Source organism: Mauremys reevesii, linkage group 7, assembly GCF_016161935.1.
Source record: "Mauremys reevesii isolate NIE-2019 linkage group 7, ASM1616193v1, whole genome shotgun sequence".
NCBI lineage: Eukaryota > Metazoa > Chordata > Testudines > Geoemydidae > Mauremys > Mauremys reevesii.
The window spans coordinates 92,731,389-92,752,480 of record NC_052629.1 but is presented as its reverse complement, the minus strand read 5'-3'; the positions used below and the strand labels follow the sequence as shown (position 1 = coordinate 92,752,480).

Below are 21,092 nucleotides of genomic sequence, written 5' to 3'. Positions count from 1 at the left end.
CCTTTGAAAGCTTAAACCAGAAATCTGTTTCTGAAGAGAGCTCTATTTTTCTTCTTGTGAGGTTTCTCTTGAATCATCATCTTGCTGATTTAAATAAATAGATTTCTTTGTTTAGGGTCAAAAGATCATTGTAGCATTTATTTTGGGTGGAGAAACACAGAGAAGTTTATGTAGACTTAAAAGCATAAATAAAGAGGTGAGGGAAGCAGTCTTCCAGCACTGATTGTGTTCCATAAATATTAACTTGCATACTTTTAAAAGACTTTAGCAGAGATGCTTATCTTTCTAGATACAATTATATATTATGAAGTAAACATAACTAGCTAACCCGGGGCGGGGAACCTTTTTTCTGTTGGGGCCATTGACCCACAGAAAAAATGAATCGCATGCCACACACAGCCCTGGGGGGGGGGGGGGGGCATGGAGGCATGGGGCTTTACCCCACAGCAAAGCAAGCTGGCGCTCACGTCTCCAGCCTTGCAGAGGGCATGGATGCTTGTGGCTTCCGTAGGCTCCGGGGTGCGGCCAGAAATGAGGGGTTCAGGGTGCGGAAGGGGGCTCCGGACTGGGGCCGGGTATTGGGGTGTGGGAGGGGGTGCGGGCTCCAGCTGGGGTGCAAGCTCTGGGGTGGGACTGGGGAGTTTGGGATGTAGGAGGGGGCTCCAGGGGTTTGGAGTACAGGAAGAGGTTTGGGGTGTGGGCTCCGGGAGGGAGATTGGTTGTGGGAGGGGGCTCAAGGCTGGGGCAGGGTGTTGGGATGCGGGTGGTTGTGTGGGGTCTGGGAGGGAGTTAGGGTGTGGAAGCGGGTTCTGACCTGGGGCAGGAAGTTGGGGTACAGGTGTAGGTGTGGGGAGGGAGTTAGGGCATAGGAGGGACCTTTGTATGTCTCTGTCTGTCTTCACAGTGGCACCCTCTTAGAACCCCTGTCCAGAATTCTGTGCCCCAGAATGGAGAAAATGGCAAGGTTTATTCCTGTATTTATAACTGACAGATGGATCTTGAGCCCATCCAACACTCTCTGCTAAATGAAAATGAAAGAAAGCTTTAGCATGGGGCAGGGAGTTGGTGACCTGAAGCAACCCACTCAGTCTTCTTTATGTTGTTGGAAGATGGCCAATGGGGTAAAGGAATAGGAAGTGTTCCACTTCTGTGGCCTCACACTAAAGGAATAGTTGTATATAGTCTTCCAGAGTCCCCAGTATAAGAAGTAGAGCCCAACCAAGCCAGAGAGGACTGTGTCTTCCTACAGTAACTTGAAGATGATTGCTCCAAGCTAGTGCATGAGCGTGTGCTGTACTGAACTGAATGGGCAGACAGCAAAAACATCTTTTTTTCCCCAAGTTGAGATCCACAGTTAGAAGACGACACTGCAGGGAGAAGCAGCAGCCTGTGGCATTGCTCTCCCTAGTAGCTGGAGCAGATGCAGTTCACCTAGATTTCAACTATCTAGGCTCAGACAGGTATATGCATTGTGTTTCCTCCTGCCACCAGGATCCAGCCAGTGGGATGCTGCAGAGATCATGCATTGTTTGTATGTTTTCCTATGGTGTCAAGCAGGCTATATCTTGTCAGAGCCTTACCTGCCTGTGTTTACTGCTAGCCCCCATGTCCTATTTCTCCCACTCGTTTCAGGAAGGATCCTCTGGCTATCATCCAGCCATAAAAAGAAGTTGCATAAGGAAATGCATACAAGAAAACCAAATCAATTGACCCCAGTGAATCCCACATTTTAAGTATTAAAGAGCTAATAAATCCCATGAATGATAATGCGAAAGAAAATAATCTTGAGTCTAGATCAGAATCTTATTTGGATTGTTATTCAGCAGATAGAGAGAATAAATCACTTTCCAGGATCCTCGCAGCCCAAGGATGCCTGAAAAGCCCAGACTAAATATATATATAACCAAAAGGAAATGAGGGAAGAGAGATTCTTCATTGTCATCTTTCTCTTTAAGCTTTGAATTACAAGAAGAAAGGAGATAATGAGACCTAGGACAGAATGCAGTCAGCCAAAATGAACACATGCTGGGTTCTTACAGGTCTGCTCATCTGTCGCTCTCAAAGCAAAAGCCCTCAAGAAACCTGTTTCAGCCATTGCGAATGGGATAATTTGCAGAAGTTCTTCTCTGATTTGCTAAAAAGCAACATATCAGATTCCTGAAAGCAGCATCACTAAGTCCTCTCATCATTCACAGTTGCCCATGTGGAGCCTGAACTGAGTCATTCAGGACCGTTGCTGACATCAGTGTCTCCATACTTTCTCACACTCAGTTTCTCACACTCAGTTACGGAAAGTCTTAAAATAAATGCTTTAACCATTCAGCTACAGTATGTCACCTTCCTTCAGGATAAGGTGGTTAACGGTGCTGACTCAGTAGTCAGACCAAAGGATAACTATATTTTGCACCATCAGAGAGGCAGCGTACCTCTCTCCAGGAAAACACATACGCAGCTTTTGTCCAAATCATGAACATCTCTTGAGTGAGACACCCTAAATGTTTAGAAGTATGATCAGAATATATTTGCACATGTCTGAGGCCTACAGAAGTCAATACAAGTACTTTATCCTGCAGCAGGCGGGGGGAGCCATACAAAGTCTCAATGGCAGGATGGATCAAGACATGTATCTCAGGGTCTCACAAAGCTAACTGGGCAACCTTACTTGTAGGTATTGATGAAAACTCAAATGGCAACTTCATGGCCAAAAGGTGGGATGTGGCATATGAGGAAATCTGCAAGGCATTAACTTGGTCTTTATTCCTCATATTCTCATAACCCAACACTGTAGACATAAAGTCCTCTGCAGATTTTGTTTTGTGTGTGTTAACAAAGTATACAGTCTTGCCCCTGTCTCCAATTTCAGTGGGTAGAGGCGGAAACCCCACTGTGAAGACTGCTGGACACAAAGGTTCCAGCAAAAGAATTCCCAGAGGAGAATAAATGTTTTTTGTTTCTGAGAAAAATAAGTGGCAGAGACAAGGCCACTGATAAACAGGATATTTTACCTTAAAACATTGTGTTTGTTGATAGAGAATTTTTTTCTCCATCAACAAGTTTTTATTTTTAGGTTGTGTGTAGGATTAGTATGGAATATTTCCATAATACTTGTTGGTAACTGCAAATGAAATACTTAATGCTCCATTGTTACTGTCTTCACACACAACTGCTGCTTTTTTCTGTTGAAGTCAGGCTCAGAAGGAGCATGTGGGTTTGAACACAGCTGCATATCTGCAAAGTGATTTGGATTCTCTTTTTGTGATCTTGGAGATCTCTGATTTATGTGCATGAAAGATAAGCAATTTAATTACTATTGAAAATTAATGGCAAATGTTCCCAAGGAAGGATTGACATCTTCACATGTCAACTGAACAGGAAGAGTTTACTCCTGAGGGCATTCTGTGCCAAAAAATTAAAAATTCTGCGCACAATATTATTAAATTCTGCAAGCTTTATTTGTCAATAAATGCAGAGGCTCCAGCATGGCACAAGCCACTGGATGCACAAAGATGGAAGATCACCCTGCAGCCTCCCCACCCCCAAGACACGGATTCAGTGGTGAGGCTGCACCCAACCCTGACACAGCACAAGGCCTGGGCGTACCACAGAAACGCCATGGGGCCCTGTCCCTCTGGGCCAGGTGCCCCAGGTGTGGGGCAGACAGGCTCAACCAGGCAGGGTTCAAGTGTGGAGGGGCTCAGTGTGGGGGGGAAAGGATTCTGTGTGGGACAATCTGGGTGCAGGCAGCTCAGTGGGGGGTCTAGGCGTGGGGGAATCTGGATGCACCAAGGCTTGTTTGGAGTGCGGGGGATTCCAGGTGCAGGGCCAATGGGACTCTGCAGGGGCTTCCAGGTGAAGGTGGTTGGGGCTCAGTGGAAGGGTCTGGGTGTGTGGGTCTCAGCAGAGGGGGCTGGGTGCTGAGGGAGTTGGGCTTGGTGGGGTGTGGGTCTGGGTGCAGCTAGTTGGGGGTCAGTGGCATGGGGCTTGAGGGAGTGGGGCTTGTCAGGGTGGGGGTTTGAGTGTAGAGAGCTCAGTGGGGGGTGGCCTGCATGCCGGGGTTGGGGTCCGGAGGCAGAGGGTCTGAGTGCAGGGAGGCTCCAGATGCAGGGATTGAGGCCCCGTGGGGTGGGGTTCGAGTATGGAGGGCTAGGGTGGTTCTGGGTGTACAAGGTGAGGCTTGGCAGGGGTCTCAGGGTATGGGAGGTCCAGATCCATATGGGTTTGGCGGATGGGGGAGCAGCTCCCTGTACAGAGACCCCTCCCCGCGCAGCTGAGGTGCGATGGGGGCAGGAAGCAAGGGAGGACGCTGAGCTTCCTGCAGCTGGAGGAGGTTTCTGGGGGTGGGTCTGACACAGCCTCAGCCACTCCTTGAGGGGAAGAGGAAGTCCATGCTCTCCTGCCCAGCCGGGACTAGCAGCTGATCCCAGCTCAGGATAAGAACCATTGGCTGGGGTGTACCCAGCCCTGCGGTGATTTACCTCTCTGCTGGTTGCTCTGGGTTCCTGAAACAGTGTACCTGCGCAGCTAGGGAGTGGTGCAAAACTGCTCTTGCTCTTCCCTTTGCTTCCCTGTCAAAAAGTCATTTTTTCTGTGGGGAAGCAAAGAAATCTGCAGGGGACATGAATTCCGTGCATGCGCAGTGACACAATTCTCCCAGGACTAAGAGTTCTCTTGTTTACACACCGAAAATAAATGCTCCTTATTTTCTTTCCATTATCTCCTCTTATCCCTCAACCAGTCTATTATTTTACTGTCACATAGTCATTCTGCACTCTTTCAGCTCCAACTCTTCATTAATAACATTTGTTTTTCTAATGATACAAGACTGCCTTTCCCAATTTCTACAGATGCTGACACAATTTTTCAAAGATGGCAACCTAGAGCTAATAGAAATTCCTTTGCAAAGGAAGTGGGCCAGAGGGGAAAACCACAATGTTTCAGAACCGAAACATTAAAAAGTGAAATCTTAAAGTTGAGCACTCCTGAGAGTTTCCAGCAGTAAACTGCAGAATCTATACTGAAAACATCAAAATATTTTTTTATCTACAGTTTAAACAATATTAAATGCAAACATTATCACAGCAGAGAATTTCATCGAAATCTCTTACCCTTTATTTGCTGTAACACGTTCCAAGACTGTTTGAAAAATTTATGTAATCAGCTGCATAATACATGTTGTTGTGGGTGATTTTAAAGCAGCACTAAACTGTAGTGTGCACCTTGTAAGATTTGTATACTTAAGCCTCAATCTTTGGAGTTCAGCTGAGATGCTCTTAGCACAGGATCTGGGGAGTGAGGAAGACAAGGATGGTTTTATTCCTCTTTCCTAAATCCAGTGGCTAGTTCAGATCCAGTGCAATTTATAGGAGTCTGAGTATTTTCAGGTTTCAGAGTAGCAGCTGTGTTAGTCTGTATCCGCAAAAAGAACAGGAGTACTTGTGGCACCTTAAAGACTAACAAATTTATTTTAGCATGAGCTTTCGTGAGCTACAGCTCACTTCTTCAGATGCATAGAATAGAACACACAGACAGGAGATATTTATACATACAGAGAACATGAAAAGGTGGAAGTATGCATACCAACAGGAAGAGTCTAATCAATTGAGATGAGCTATCATCAGCAGGAGGAAAAAAAAATCTGACATCAGGAATCATAACATTCAAAAACCAGTGGGAGAACACTTCAACCTCTCTAACCACTCAGTGACAGACTTGAAGGTGGCAATTTTGCAACAAAAAAACTTCAAAAACAGACTCCAAAGAGAAACTGCTGAACTCGAATTAATATGCAAACTAGATACAATTAACTGTGGCCTAAACAGAGACTGGGAATGGTTGCGTCATTACACTAATTGAATCTATTTCCCTATGTTAAGTTCCCCTCACACCTTCTATGGGCCATCTTAATTATCACTTCAAAAAGTATTTTTTGTTTGTTTTTTTTCCTCCTGCTGATGATAGCTCATCTCAATTGATTAGACTCTTCCTGTTGGTATGCATACTTCCACCTTTTCATGTTCTCTGTATGTATAAATATCTCCTGTCTGTGTGTTCCATTCTATGCATCCGAAGAAGTGAGCTGTAGCTCACGAAAGCTCATGCTAAAATAAATTTGTTAGTCTTTAAGGTGCCACAAGTACTCCTGTTCTTTTTGAGTATTTTCAGAGTTTCATTAGAAACCACTGTAATCTAATTCAAACTACTGTAACTTCTATCAAAATGGGTTTAGAATTACACTAAAGGTGAGTGGTATGGGGCTTGTTCATGGATAATCATAATCACAATCACCAAATGACATACTCTGTTAAACAGGAAATTATGGTAGAGTTCAGCACATTGCTTTTGTTGTAGACTTGACTGTCAACTTCTTTTAACATCAGATCACGAAGAGTAGGTAAATGGAAGCTGTATTCTGATCTGTGTGCTAACTTCAAAGTTCTATTCTTTAAACAAAAAAGTTTCTTTAGTGTGTATGTGGGGTTGCGGGGGAGAGGGGGGTGAGGTCTCCTACTTGACTGTCCAAATAATTACAACCAACAGAAAATTAAAAAAAATTAATTTCTTCTCATTTTGGGCGAAGATAGGAGAAGAATAGCATTGATAGTTTTTAACCTGCGCCTGACTTCTAGCTCCTTTTAATACTTCTAGTTAAACAAGCCCAACGCTATTTGAAGATGTACCTTTTCTCCCAGGGATGTGGTGAAGTCAGAGAGCAGCTTCTCAACTGTCAGTTGCATGGAAACATTACTTTAAATCTCACAATGGAGATCCTTGCTTGAGAACATAAGCAAACAGTACTGTCTTTGTCCCACTGTGAAAAGAATTAAAAAATTATATGTTGCTACCAATCATTAAATCAGCACAGGGCATATTTAAGGCAGCCTTCCTCTTATTCCAGTCACATGACCCCTTCCCTCTCCCACCAACATTTGGGTTTTACTTTGGCATGAATTTTATTAGACACATAAGGTAGGTGAGGTAATATCTTTCATTGGTTAAACATCATCTGCCTTGTGTGTCTCGTATCCTGGGACCCACATGGCTATAACACTACAACAAACATGAGTTTTTATTCTTCCCTTTGTTAAATCCCATTTCTTTAGCTAATCTACTTGTCATGACTCATGAATGAATATTAAAATATGAAATGTAAACTTGCATTATTTGAAATCAAATGTTTTCTTTTGGGGTGCTGGTCTGGGAACAATCCTTACAATACGTACTTGTTCTGAAAGCATTTGTAGTGGTCTGCCAAAGGATTTATAGCTTTGGAACTGGTAGGTCACGGCACATTGGACATGAAAACTTCTTCTTGATAGTCTTGTTTTTCTTCCTAGCTGTTTCCAATGTTGTTTTAGTGAGAAATATCTCAGTAATCACTAGAGCTGAAGATTTTGTGCTTTATGCTAGTGATTTTTGACCTGGGGCCCACGGACCCTTGGTGTCCACAGATTATGTCTAGGATTTCCAAAGGGGTCCGCACTTGCATTCAAAAATTTGTAGGGGGCCGCAAATGAAAAAGGTTGAAAACCACTGCTTTATGCCATTTGGAAGCCAAATGCCAATCTTACAACTAAATGGTTTTGCATGGATTTTAAAGCAGTTCTCTAGCAGTGCTTAACGCAGTGGCCACAAAAAATCATGTCATATTTTACGTTTGTGTGATAGGAAAGCAAGCTCTTAATCAGAATGATGTGAATTTAAGGTTTAGTAGCTCATGAACTCCTAGATCAGGGGTGGGCAAACTTTTTGGCCTGAGGTCCGCATAGGGTTTCAGAAATTGTATGGAGGGCCGGGGAGGGGGTCATGGCCCGGCCTCCACCCTCATCCACCTCCCACCTGGGACTCCTTCCCCATCCAAGCACCCCCTTCCCCATCCGCCCCCAGAACCCCTGTCTCTGACTGCCCCCTGCTGGCCCATCCAACCCCCTCATCATTCCTGACTGCCCCCCCCCCCGGGACCCCTGCCCCATCCAACCACCCCATCTCCCTGTCCCGACTGCCTCTGGAACCCTTCCCCTGACTGCTCCCTGCTGCCCCATCCCACCCCTCCTCTCATTCCTGACTGCCTCTCCAGGACCCCTGCCCTCATTCAACCCATTCCCCACCCTGTGACTGCCCCGCCCCCTATCCACACCCTCGCCCCCTTCCAACCCACCCGAACTCCCCTGCCCTCTGTCCAATACCCCCCCGGCTCCCTGCCCCCTTACCTTGCTCCCTGGAGCGCCGGTGGCTGGTGACGCTACAGCCGTGCCCCCTGGCTGGAGCCAGCCACACCATCGCCACCGTGCAGCACAGAGCACTGGGTCAAGCTGGGCTCTGCCGCTGCGCTGCCCCAGAAGCTCGCAGCCCCACCACCCAGAGCATTGCACTGGTGGTGGAGCTGAGGCTGTGGGGGAGGGGAACAGCAGGGGAGGGGCCAGGGGGTAGCCTCCTGGGCTAGGAGCTCAGGGACCAGGCAGGACGGTCCGTGGGCCGTAGTTTGCCCACCTGTGTCCTAGATCTAGAGACAGTTGCTATATATAGTTAGAAAAGGTAAAAGAATCCCAGCAGTACACAACGTTAATTTCTAGGTGATTCATAGGATTTCCTTTAAATTTTCACTGGCTCCCTGACTTTGTAGTGAGATTTGTCACTGATCCATAACTGAAAAATCTAGTCTTTTTAATTCCTTTCTTTGCTTGTGTTTGTATGGCATCAAAGGTTTTATTTTTATAGGGGATGACAATCCAGCCTCCTTGAGCATTGTAATTTTGGATGCACAGGTAGCAGACTCCAGTACCTGCACACACAGATGGTTTTATGTACAAAGTTGCTCACAAATAAAAGTCCACTTATTGAAAATCAGACTCTTAACAATTCTGTTTTCAAAATTGGCATAAATTAATAACTTGGAATGCTGTCTGGTACTTTCCCTATGTTAAACTGAAATTTCATTTTCCTTAAAGATTGAGAATCTGGATCCCCGAGGAATTCAGTTGTCTGCTTTGTTTATGAGTGGTGTGGATATGGCACTCTTTGCAAATGATGCTTGTGGACAGCCAATCCCATGGGAGCACTGCTGTCCATGGATGTATTTTGATGGGAAACTGTTCCAGACCAAGCTCATCAAAGCAAGCCGGGAGAAAGTTCCTCTCATTGACCTCTGTGATGGTCAGGTAGGTAGTTTCTGAAATGCAGTGTTTTCCTGTGTTCTGAATTTTCTTTAGTGTCTAATGCAGTTTATCTGGCAGTTATTGTTGATTTAAGAGAGTGTGGTCTTCCTATCTGGAATATAGATATGTTTGGGGATGGGAAATGGACCTTAATTGTTAGGGCTCCTCTTGGGGAGAAATGGCATTTTAATTTTAATAGACTTTGAAGGAAGTAGAATGACTTCATTTTTCCTCTGTCCTGTAATCTCAGTAAACAGACTCAAGGATTTACTAGTTACTTTGAGGATGTACATGAATTCAAATGATCAAAAGACTATTATGCATACATATGTAAGATACATATCTGGAAATTGAAATCTTGTACATTCTCAAGGTAATCGGCAAATCAAGCAGAGCTGGTAGTTATCTCTGTTCCTTCTCAGCAGTAGCATCTTGTTTTGCATCAAGATGGCAATGCTGTCAAAAAAGGCTATGCCAACATTGCTTTTACAAACAAACAAAATCCAGTACCTGATATATTTGACAGAGAATTGAAAAGAGTGAAGTCAGGCTTACAATACCTACTATCAAAAACTCTTAATTTCTTACAGAAAACAGATTTTAAAAAAATAAACAATGTACAAGTATCACAAAATATCACCAAGTGACTGCTCATGGTAGTTAATTTTACTTCAGTATTTCCTTTTCTAAGAAGAGGAAATACTGCAGTAGTATAATAAATGCTTATCCCCTTTTTTGACTTCCTGGGTGATCTAGAGAGAGAAGAGTTGGTAAGACTACCATTTGGCTGTATTTGTTTCTGACGCTTGGAAAATTGATTGTAGACTACTATATTAACTTGAATATGGGGATTTCTTGTGAATCAGTGAAATGTGAATAGTAGATTTTTACCCACTATAGCAAATTGTAATTTATTCATTGAAAGCTAGCTTTAGTAAGAAATATGAGTGTGTCCCAACACCAGTCTACATTTAGTATTCCTTCAGTCAGGTTGATAAACACAATTTTCATAGCACAAATACAAGATTTTAACATTTATTTGTGCACTTTTGTTTACTTGTAGGCTGAGCAGGCTGCCAAGGTTGAAAAGATGCGTCAGAGCATCCTAGAAGGATTAAATTTCTCCAGGCAGAATCACCCACTCCCTTTCCCACCTCCACCTGCCATGCCTTTCTATCCAGCTTCTATGTATCCTCGGCACTTTGGGCCAGTCCCACCACCTCAGGGCAGGGGGAGAGGCTTTGCTGGTAAGTGAGTGGTTGACAGTACATGTACATGGATTCAAATCGGTATGAAATAAATACTGTCATGTCATTCACATTCCAAGATTGTGTTCTGATTCATCAGCCCAACTTCATAACAGTAGTGCAGTAAAATAAATGGTCAGAATATGGTCCAGCATGTCTGTTGCTGGAAGTATAATTTTTAGTGGCTGTGCCCTAGTAACTGTGGAGCCTGTAGTAATACCATTTGTCTCCTTCAAGATTGTAAGTAGCTGTGCCAGTGCAAAATGCCTTGGAGGCTATTGTTTGTATGTAGAGGAGAAAAGAGGAGTAAATCCACATAAGAGGATAGGAAAAGTACAAATGATAAAACTGCCTTACTTTAAAGTGTTCACATTTGTAAGTGTTAGAGTATGAATGAATGCTTAATTTATGAAAGGAACAGGATAGCTGTTGGGGCTGAAGACAATGCCCCCACCCACTTTTTACATTTAATTTTAGTACTTTCATTTAAACAGAGGCATGTCCTAGAGTAAGCACAGGAGATGACTGAATGAAAACACCATTCTCAATTTGTTTCCCTTCCTCGTAGCAGTAGCCCACCCATAGAGGGCTACATACAAATTTATATTTAAGTCAGGAAGTTTAATAGGTTGTTTTTTTGGGTGTGGTTTTTTTTTTTTTTTTTGGTGTGGCAAGTGCTATCATGGAGGCTTGCTGCCTCAAAACTTGTAAGCACGTTAACTTATGCACTGGAGGTTCAGATCTACAGATTCACAAGTATATTTCTTACCCAAATAAAGGGTTATACTTGGTGGCTAGGAGACACATAGGCCAAGGTTGAAGTTACTCTGGATAGGACCCTCTAACTGGTGGTGAGTTGGTCCTGCATTTCATCAGCCTCTGATCTGGCTGGGCAGTGGGGCTCCCATGTGGCTGTAATCCCTCTGGCTGCTAAACCAGCAGCCTTTCTCCTGCCTTATGTGTTGAATGGCAGTAGTCACTGTGGCTGTAAAAGGAACATGGCAGCAGCTTATCTTTCAGGGAATTCCCATATACCCAGCCCCCTCACAGCTTTTCCCCTGTCTTTCTTTACCCTGGGTCTAACAGGAGTCTGTGGCTTTGGAGGCCCTTATGGGGAAACAGTAGCAACAGGCGCTTACCGGGCCTTCCGGGTGGCAGCAGCAGCAGGACACTCCGGAGCCTTCTCTGGCAATGACAACAACAGGACTAGCAAGTTTCAGGGCGGTAATTATACCAAACCCCTTTTCTTAGAGCTTCTGGCAACAGCTTCTTTCACTTCACAGTCTGGTCTCAGGCTTTCCACTGGCTGCCAGTTTTCCTGTCTCCCAAACTGTCTCCAGCTGTCACTCTTCTAGAACCTTCTTGGGTTGCTGTGAACTCACTCACTGACTGCTGTCCTCTACTGGAATCTCTTCCCTAAGTCCCTGTGGCACAGTGGTCTCGGTGCCAGTCTGCCTGTTACATTCTTGTTCCAATATAAAAATGCTTTAACATTTAAGTAGAAATTCTGTCTTTTGTGCTTCGTAATGTTAGACAATGTTAAAACAAGCTCAGCTTTGCTTCAATACGTTAAAGATTTTCTAAAATTGGAGAGCAAAAAGGAATCTTGAAAAAGTGACACAGTAGAAGTTCTTATATTTGTGTTACTGTTAATCCATCCTTCATTGGTGCCTCATATCAAAGTTTGGATTTCTGGCCTAAGTTAATGTAAGTGTTTAGATTTCTTTGTCCATTGTTTTTCTCTTCTGTAAAAGGGGACACTAGAAATCCATGAATTCCAGTTACTTACTTGGGCTGCAGGTTTCCCATATACCTAGCTGTATTCTCTAGCTTCTGCGCTTCTATTTAAAAAAAACAAGCAAATATTTCTAACACTCTATTGCAAAAATAACCTTGCCAGTGTAAACAGCACACAATTAAAGCTGAAAGAATTGTATAGAGAAGTATGAACCATCTGCATTTAACCAGGGCTGTCGTTTTAAAGCGTATTAACCTGTTAAAAACTAACTACATCTGCATAAATACCATCATTTTTAACCCTTTCATTGCTGATGGTCTTACCAATAACATCTAGCTCCAGTGTGCTTACTTGGATTTCTGGAAATATGTTATGCCCTGATCTAGCATTAACTTTTAAGGACATTAGACAGGTATAAAAATGCAAATTTTGAATGTCAGTGATACTGATATTCTCTGTTTTTTGGATACTAAGGTTTTTGCTTCTGTCATTAAAAAAGGAGGGTAAAAGTAGTGTTTACAATTAAGTCAACTCAAATGCTATTTCTATAACATAGTCCAACGTTAGTAATTTTTTAATGACGTTTCTTGTGTATCATGCTGATGAAAGTACAATAGTAAATCTAGGACAAGAGAATCTAAAAATAATTCGTTCTCAGTTACCTTCATGCTATCACCTTGTTTAAAAAAAAATCCTTACATATTTTTCAAAATTTCCCTTCAGACTCTCAGTATCTATCTAAACATTATTTCAAATGACTGAAACTGAAGTAGTCACATAAGAGTATTTATTTTTTAATTCATAATTCATTTATTTTAATAAAGGACTTCTAGACTCCAATTTTAGCTATAATTTCTTTAAACAACTACATCATGAAAATTAGTTTCACAGTATCAGAAAGGAAGCTCTTTGTGTAATGAAGATTGACAGAGCATATTTTTCCATTCACTAATAACTTTGATTTTATGATTGTAAAGAACAATTTTTGGTTTTGCGTTTATGTGCAGGAGTCCAACCTATTCCTTCTCAAGGAGGGAAACTTGAAATAGCTGGCACTGTCGTCGGCCATTGGGCTGGAAGCAGACGTGGACGTGGCGGTAGAGGGCCATTTCCTCTACAGGTGGTTTCTGTTGGAGGACCAGCAAGAGGGTAAGTGCAAAACCACAGAAACTGTTCTTAACATAATTCAGTGATTTGATACACTAGAGAATCCAGAATGGGGGAATGAGGTGACAGCAGAGGTTGCATAAAGTATTATGATTACATTTCTTTCTGTCTTGCATGTGGAGTGGACTAGGTAACAGTAATGCCATTACACAGGAGTTCAAGAGCACTTGTATGTTAATTTTAACATGTTTTTTCTCAGTAGGTCAGATAATGGTCCTGTACCAGGATATGACTCAATAGTATTTCAGTTACAAGGTTCCCAGAGATTTATGATCATTATTTGTGTTATAGTTGCATTTAGCAAACTTAATTGGGATTTCAGCTCCATTGTGCTAGGCACTACACAAATAATTTAAACCTCAAAAGTTAACAGGAAATTAATATATTTTGTGTCTATAATGATTTGCAGTCAGGTGTAGCTTCAAAGGAGCAGAGTAAAATAGGTGTATTAATATCTCTTATATAATAACGTCTTCCTCACTCTTCCCCACCATTTACAAAACAGTATCAAACACCTAGCATATAGGCCACATCTGGCCTCAGCTGATGTGTTTGTGGCCTGCATGACATTATTAGATCATGCAAAATCTAAGCTTTTATTTAAAAAAAAAAAAAAAGTTTATAGCCCCTCAGGCTTTGAAGGTAGCCCCTCAAATGTGAAGTGGATGTAAATGCAGCCATGTCTTCCTGGGTCTGCGGGTAGCCAGAAACAATGAGTCTGGGAGGCATGATTTCCCCTCCCCCGTTTAATTTAGTTGAGATATAAACTATAAAGCTCAATTCTAACTCTGTAATGTCATCATTGACTATTTCATTGCTGATCATTTTATTGGCGAGTATAGGGAAGTGGGTGGAATAGGTAGAGAAAGAACTGGAAGTTGCTGCAGGGAGGGAAATGCAGAGGGGAAGACCAGAAGAAATACAGTGACAGACAAAAGGGAGGCAAACAGAAAAGAGGATGGGGAAGGAAGGAAGAAAAATAAAGGGCAGAAATAATAGTACTAAAGGGAGCAGATTTAGATATACATAAAGATGTATTCTGCGCTGCTTCTTTGTACAAACAATCCCCTGGGCTTCAGTGGGAGTTGAGCTTTGAAATGAGGACATTATGTAGATATACATTTATTTCACAGTAATTGGGACTCCCTCCGACACCTCTTTCCACATGGCTTCCCAAGAACTCAGTTCAGTGCCAGGTATTGACACTTCAGGTATTTTTATGTGGCACGTAGCAAAGTGATGCTGAGTTGACCAGACTCCAGCATAGAGGGTACCACACATCCAGAAAACCTCTTCCTTTATATACATTTACACATTACATTTACTATACACTGCATCAAGTTTAGAGATTGGCTGGGTTACTTTGTAGGAACTAATGCCTGTACACCATGCTCTGTCCACACACTACTTACTTTTTACCTCATCTTCCATTCCAGGTTTATCTTGTCCATTGTAAATGATTCCTTGGGGGGTTCCCCCTTTTGTTGGCTAGTGGAGGTTTCTGTCTCTTAGTTTATTGACCCATTTACCTCTCTTAGTTATACTCCTGAGGGCATTCTGTGCCAAAAATTATACATTTTTGTGCCAAAAAATTAAAAATTCTGCATACAATATTCTAAATTTTGCAAATTTTATTTGTCAAATAAATGTGGAGGCTCCTGCATGGCACTGGGTAGCACAGGCCACTGGCTGCACAGAAGTAGGAGATGTCTCCCTCCCCTCCTCCCCCGGACACGGATTCAATGGTGAGGCTGCACCCCCAACCCTTGCATGGCGCAAGGACTGGGCCTGCTCCAGAAACACCCCTCCGTGCCAGGTGCAGGCAGTCAGGCTCAGCAAGGCAGGATCCCAGTGTGGAGGGACTTAATGTGGGGGGATTCAGGTGTGGGTTGAGAAGGTTCTGTTTGGGGCAGTCTGGGTGCGAGCGGCTCAGTAGGGGTTCTGGATGTGGGGGGGGATCTGGATGCACAGGGGCTAGTGGAGGGGATCTGGATGCACAGTAATGGGACTCTGCATGAGGGTCCAAGTCAAGGTGGTTGGGGCTCAGTGGTGGGGTGGGGGAAGGGATAGAGCTTGGCAGGGGGGTCTTGGGTGTGGGGGATCCAGATGCTAGGGGAGTGGGGCTCAGTGAGGGGTGGATCTTGGTGCGGGTGGCCCATCAGGGTGGTCCAGGTGCATGGGGAGTGGGGCTTATTTGGAGAGTGAGGCTCGGCGGGAGGGTCTGGGTATGAGGGGGTCTGGATGCACAGGGGTCGGGTGGATGGAGGAGCAGCTCCCCGTACAGGGATCCCTCCCCCTGCAGCTGAGAAGTGATGGATGCAGGAAGTGGTGGGGGGCGGAGTTTGCAGAGATTCCTGCAGCTGGGGGAGAAATCTGGGAGTGGGTCTGACCCGGACATAAATTCTGCGCATCGCACTGGTGCAGAATTCCCCCAGGAGTATAGTTAGTACAGACATTCTGTTTCCAGCCTGCTGATCCATTTGCTTCCCTAATCCTGTCTCATGTCAAGCCAGGCCTATAGTCCACTGCTTTTGCTTTTCTTCTTTATATTAGTATTTGTTTTATTTGCATTATATTCCTGTTTTTTGTAAGTTTATTACTCAGCAACATATTAAGACAAGAGTAGTTGTAATTATTTAGACTATTATTAATACTAAAGTATGAACCAGGGAGTGCAAGCTTCCCTTTTATAGTATAGCTTATCAGGGTGTAATTTTACATTATAAGATTGCTCTGCCTTTAAAACATCCTTTTGTAATTTTAATTTTGCTTTTATTTTAATTACATCATAAAAACGAGTACAAAATATGATTTTTTTCATGTATTACCATAGTAATTTTAGATGTGGAACAGAACATAGTCCAATTAAAATAACATTCCCTGTGTCCATACCAGAAGTGGTCCATTTCAGCTGTTGCACAATACTTGTTATTACCAGCATAGGCAGTTTTTACTTTACCAAAGTCTCAGCATTTCAATTGTACTGTGCAATTTGGAGCCTGTTCCCCCAGGGTGAACCCAGATGCTGGCAACTTTGTCTGTAAGATCTTACACCTGCCCATGTAAGTGTCCCCCAGTGCAAACAGCCCTGCACATTTGGGGCTTTTTAGAGCTTGCATTGCCTTGCAGCAGTATTTGAGGAGGAAAAATATTGTGTGGATTGAAATGCTTTTACATTTACCTTTATGGTATTGGACTCTTGTTAATTTTTTACCCTGCACCTTCTGGCGTTACCTTTTCTGCATTAAATATATAACTTTGGTGGTGATAAGAAAGCAAGTTTTCTTGCTCCATATCACAAAAGGCTGCTTTTACTTTGTATATCATGTATTTTTTATGTTACACACATTTTTAGAACACATTGACTTAATTTCATACTTAATATTTAAATCCTTTTAGTGCCATTTCCCTTACTGTTAGGTAGTGACCCTTACAGTAAGGGATATCTTCTTAATTTACTCCAGATATATGGATTTGTGGGTTTATTTCAGTCTTGTCGCTGAGGTTACTTTACCTGTTCCAGACAAGAGTCATCCAAGTCACGGCACCACTAGATGTTGGGATTTCATCTGAGACTTCTTTCCACTTGGCTTCCCAAGAATGCCATTTGATTCCAGATTTTGTCACTTAGATATTTTTATTTGTCATGCAGCAAGGCAATACTGAGTTGAAGAGACTCAGGCATATGGAGTAGGTATACGGCATACTACACATTCAAAGTTACACAGAAAACATCTTCCTTTATATATATTTTTACTTTATATTGCATTTACTGTACACTGCATCACATGTCTTGGGATTGGCTTCATTACTTCGTAGGAACCAATCCCTATACACCATTCTCTGATCACGCACTGTCCATGTACAATTTACTTTTCCCCTCATCTTACGTTCCAGGCTTATCTTGTCTATGGTAAATGGTTCCCTGTGTGTTTCCCCTTTTCTTGGCTAGTGCAGGCATTAATGGGCATTAATTAAAAGGGGAATCCGGCCCTATCTGTAGAATGAGTTCAGTATCCCGATGTAAGCTAAATGTGGTACTTCTGACTGCAACACGGTTTGTGGAAGAGTTCTGGTGATGTATATTGCCATAGTCAAGGGGGAGGAGGTCCAAAAACAGAATATCCATGCATATGATATGTAGCGGCTAGGGCATTACCATTAGTTCTTTGAAGGCACCCTCGCATAGACGAGCAGATGCACAGTGGGTAAGTGATTCACTTCACTCATTTGCATTGGAGAGGAGCCCTTCTATTTTTTGGGTACTAGAAGAAGCAAATGCACAATCACTAGCACCCAGACACCTATAATCAGGATGCTAAACCAGTGGTTCTCAAACTTTTGTACTGGTGACCTCTTTCACATAGCAAGCCTCTGAGTGCGACCCCCCCCCCTTTGTAAATTTAAAAACACTTTTTTATATATTTAACACAGTTATAAATGCTGGAGGCAAAGCGGGGTTTAGGGTGGAGGCTGACAGCTCGTGACCCCCCATATAATAATCTCACGACCCCCTGAAGGGTCCTGACCCCCAGTTTGAGAACCCCTGTGCTAAACTGACATCCTTAATAGGGATCTCACTGTGTCTGGGGGAGCAGTCACATTGCTGCGAGGATCTAATCATTTCCAGCAATACCTAGATGGAAAAGAGATGTGGAGACACTCTCTGGTGGTAGCTTGCTAGGGGGAAGATGAACTAAAGATGCTATGTTTGGGTAGGGAGTTTATTTTGAGAGACTTGTTACCACCTCCAAAAGCTGAAATTCTTTGCAATGTCAAACCTGCTCTCCTGCAGCCAAATCATAATGGAAGCTCACCTCTCTGTATCTGGAGCTACTAAAAATGGATCATTTAGAGGGGGGGGGGAAATGCCATTGACCGGAAAGTGGCAGTCCCCATAAAGGGCTGACAGGAAATACACCCTTGTGTCAGAGTTCTCTCAAAACAGGTGTTTGAATGATTGAGGACTTCATCTGTGGACTTGATTTGCTACCAAAGAGCAAAATTTACTCTGCACTGAAAACTGAAGACGGGGACACCATTGTCCATGCTTTGTCACTTAATCCAGCTCACTTTCTCATCTCTGTTCTCTTAACAGAGGGCAGATCACATCCAGGCTTACCTTCATTGTTCTCTCTTGTCTCCATGCAACTTAATTCTCAAATGGCTTCTCTATGCAATCCACTGATTTTCAGTCTTCTCCATACCGTTAAGTGTGACCAGTGCACTTCCTTTAACTTTGATCCATCATTATCCAATGAGATGTGAAATCTGAATTGCAAAAACCTATTTTTCAACTATCTAGAGGGCATTGTCACTTCATCCTAAATATAATTAGGAAATGGGATGGGTCTGTCTTGTTTTCTTTGTAAATTGATTGAAAAATGCATACCAGTTTAAAATAAGAGTGGTCAGATGTGTAAAGTATTCATTTCCTCTTTTGGTTTCCTTCTAATTCCATTATTTATTACTTATTATTGCATTGTGGGTGTGCATACAGAGACTGGGGTTGGCACTTGAGATGATCTAATCTAAATTAGACAAAATACAGCAAAGATGACAACAAATTGTAGGAGTAGAATAAGTGGAAACATTGGACTGGAACTTGGCTCCTCCTTTGACTGCTTTGTCCCACTCTGGCAGCACAAAGCAGCCTTAAAGCTAGCAAAATCAGCTACTTGGAGACTCTCCTGGCATAGGGGCATCCTCAGGTTGTGTAGAGCCAGCTATGCAGAAAAGGAGGCATGGATGGCAAGCTACAGAAATCGCCAGTTGCTGGAATGACTCAGTGGGGGCTGGTGCAGCCAGCTGAGCATAGAACAGCCCTGACTGAGGCCTGGTCTACACTACGGAGGGGGGTGGGGGGTGTCGAACTAAGGTACGCGACTTCAGCTACGCGAATAGCGTAGCTGAAGTTGAACTACCTTAGTTCGAATTTCCTACCTGTCCAGACGCCGTGGGATCGAACTCCGCGGCTCCCCCGTCGACTCTGCCACCGCCGTTCGCGGTGGTGGAGTTCCGGAGTCGACGGGAGCGCGTTCGGAGTTCGAACTATCACGTCTAGATTAGACGCAATAGTTCGAACTCTGAGAAGTCGAACTCTCCGCGTCGACCCGGCGGGTAAGTATGGACCTACCCTGAGACTGCTCTAACCTCCTAGGGAGGTTGTGGAAGCTCCTTCGCTGGGGGGGTTTCTAAAGGAGGCTTGGATAGCCACCTGTCTTAAATGGGTTAAACCCAACAAATGCTGCATCTTGGCAGGGGGTTAGACAAGATGACCCTTGTGGTCCCTTCTAACCCTGTAGTACTTTGATTCTAAGTTGCTCCTGATCATCCCCTGACTGTCTTATTTCTCATTCCTCTTCTGGACTAGGCCTAAGGCTCTGGCCCATTGGTTTTGATATACATACTTGGAGTAAAGTCAGGAGCAGCCGGTTGCTGTTAGATTCCAATACTGACAATGAAAGCTAATTTATAAGTGGAAGAAAAAAAGCTCCTGACATTGTGGTAGAGTACATTAAGGTTTTTTTATGTAAGTGCTTACTGTAAAGCATACATTTGGGGTGTAGGTGGGTCTTCCACCCCTGGAACCTGGGTTCAAAATTTGTAATGAAGGGCAAATTAAAATCTGTGTGGATCTCATCTAATCCTCATTTAGATAACTTGAAACCCTGCTATATGATTTGGTGTGACTGGAGCTCTGCTCAAGTGTCCTAAAACTATAAATCATAATTAAGAGAGTGTAGCAGAACTGTGTTGATAAGCTTGTACAGTGTCTGCCTGGACTAGGCATGGTTCAAGCGGCTCCGTCCCTTTCATAAGCACTTAAATCACTGACCAACTTTCAACAATGAAAAGCTGCTGCAATATTAATTATATTTTTTTGTGAATTCTCCTGAGTTGCACATTGTGGGTGGAAAGTATTTTATTCAGTGGAAAGAATGGTCTTATGAATATAAATAAATAGTTCAGAATGGCTGTCTTTTGCCAGGCTTTTAGTATATATGCTAGCCACTGATGGAAAATTGGTATGTATTTTAAAGGAATTTTAAGGGTAACTTGATAGGAATTTCCATAGAGTTTGAAAGTACTTCTCCATTGCTTGTTTTGAAGTGAAATTGTGAAATAGCCATTTTATTGCTAGGAAAACAAGATTTTTAGATGCAGCAATCATAGACTTTACACTCTCACAAGTAATACAGTCTTAAAACGCCGAATGATTAATCAGGTCGTTTCTTGGGATGGGGAGGGAGTGAAACTTTTCTATAATAATTAGATGGCATTAGCAAAAAAAACCCAACCCTTTATTCTATTTAGTTTAAGGTATTTTTAAACAAAGTTTAAATGCATTTGTTGTTTGTTTTTCTTTAATACACATAGGCGTCCTAGAGGAGTTATTTCCACTCCAGTGATAAGAACATTTGGAAGAGGTGGAAGGTACTATGGGAGAGGTTATAAAAACCAGGGAGCAATTCAGGTAATAAAGTGGTGTGATTTACTTCCATAACTCTGGTTTACAGGCTAGTGTGGTCACAGGCTCCCTAGGCCAGCAGGAGTTGCTGATGACAGCTCTTGGGAGAAGGGCAGGATAGAGTGCTTCTTGTACAGTAACTCCTCATTAAAGTCGTCCTGGTTAACTTGCTGATCAATTAGGGAACATACTCATTTAAAGTTGTGGAATGCTCCCTGTCGTTTGGCAGCCACCTGCTTTGTCCACTGCTTGCAGGAAGAGCAGCCCCCGTTGCAGCTAGCTGGTGGGGGCTTGTAGCCAGGGTGGACCGGCAGCCC

The 21,092-nt window shown here is 43.1% G+C and overlaps 1 protein-coding gene and 1 long non-coding RNA gene across 6 annotated transcripts in view; one reads left to right on the top strand and one right to left on the bottom strand.

Annotated features, from left to right (window-relative positions):
- The window catches only part of LOC120409317, a 55,077-nt gene extending 43,280 nt beyond the window's left edge, over positions 1–11,797 (bottom strand). For both annotated transcript variants that reach the window (XR_005601249.1, XR_005601250.1), the window contains exons 1-3: positions 11,539–11,797; positions 6,678–6,808; positions 5,106–5,282 (exon numbers count right to left, since the gene is read on the bottom strand). This is a non-coding gene — a long non-coding RNA (uncharacterized LOC120409317). The remainder of the gene's footprint in view (positions 1–5,105; positions 5,283–6,677; positions 6,809–11,538) is intronic.
- FAM120A (family with sequence similarity 120A) overlaps positions 1–21,092 on the top strand; it is a 181,472-nt gene that overhangs the window by 154,379 nt on the left and 6,001 nt on the right. For 2 of the 4 annotated variants that reach the window (XM_039547166.1, XM_039547163.1), the window contains exons 13-17: positions 8,946–9,155; positions 10,216–10,399; positions 11,486–11,623; positions 13,145–13,286; positions 20,685–20,781. In XM_039547166.1, the coding sequence (XP_039403100.1) occupies positions 8,946–9,155; positions 10,216–10,399; positions 11,486–11,623; positions 13,145–13,286; positions 20,685–20,781 (771 nt within the window). The remainder of the gene's footprint in view (positions 1–8,945; positions 9,156–10,215; positions 10,400–11,485; positions 11,624–13,144; positions 13,287–20,684; positions 20,782–21,092) is intronic. The other 2 variants (XM_039547164.1, XM_039547165.1) reach the window with 2 other exon arrangements.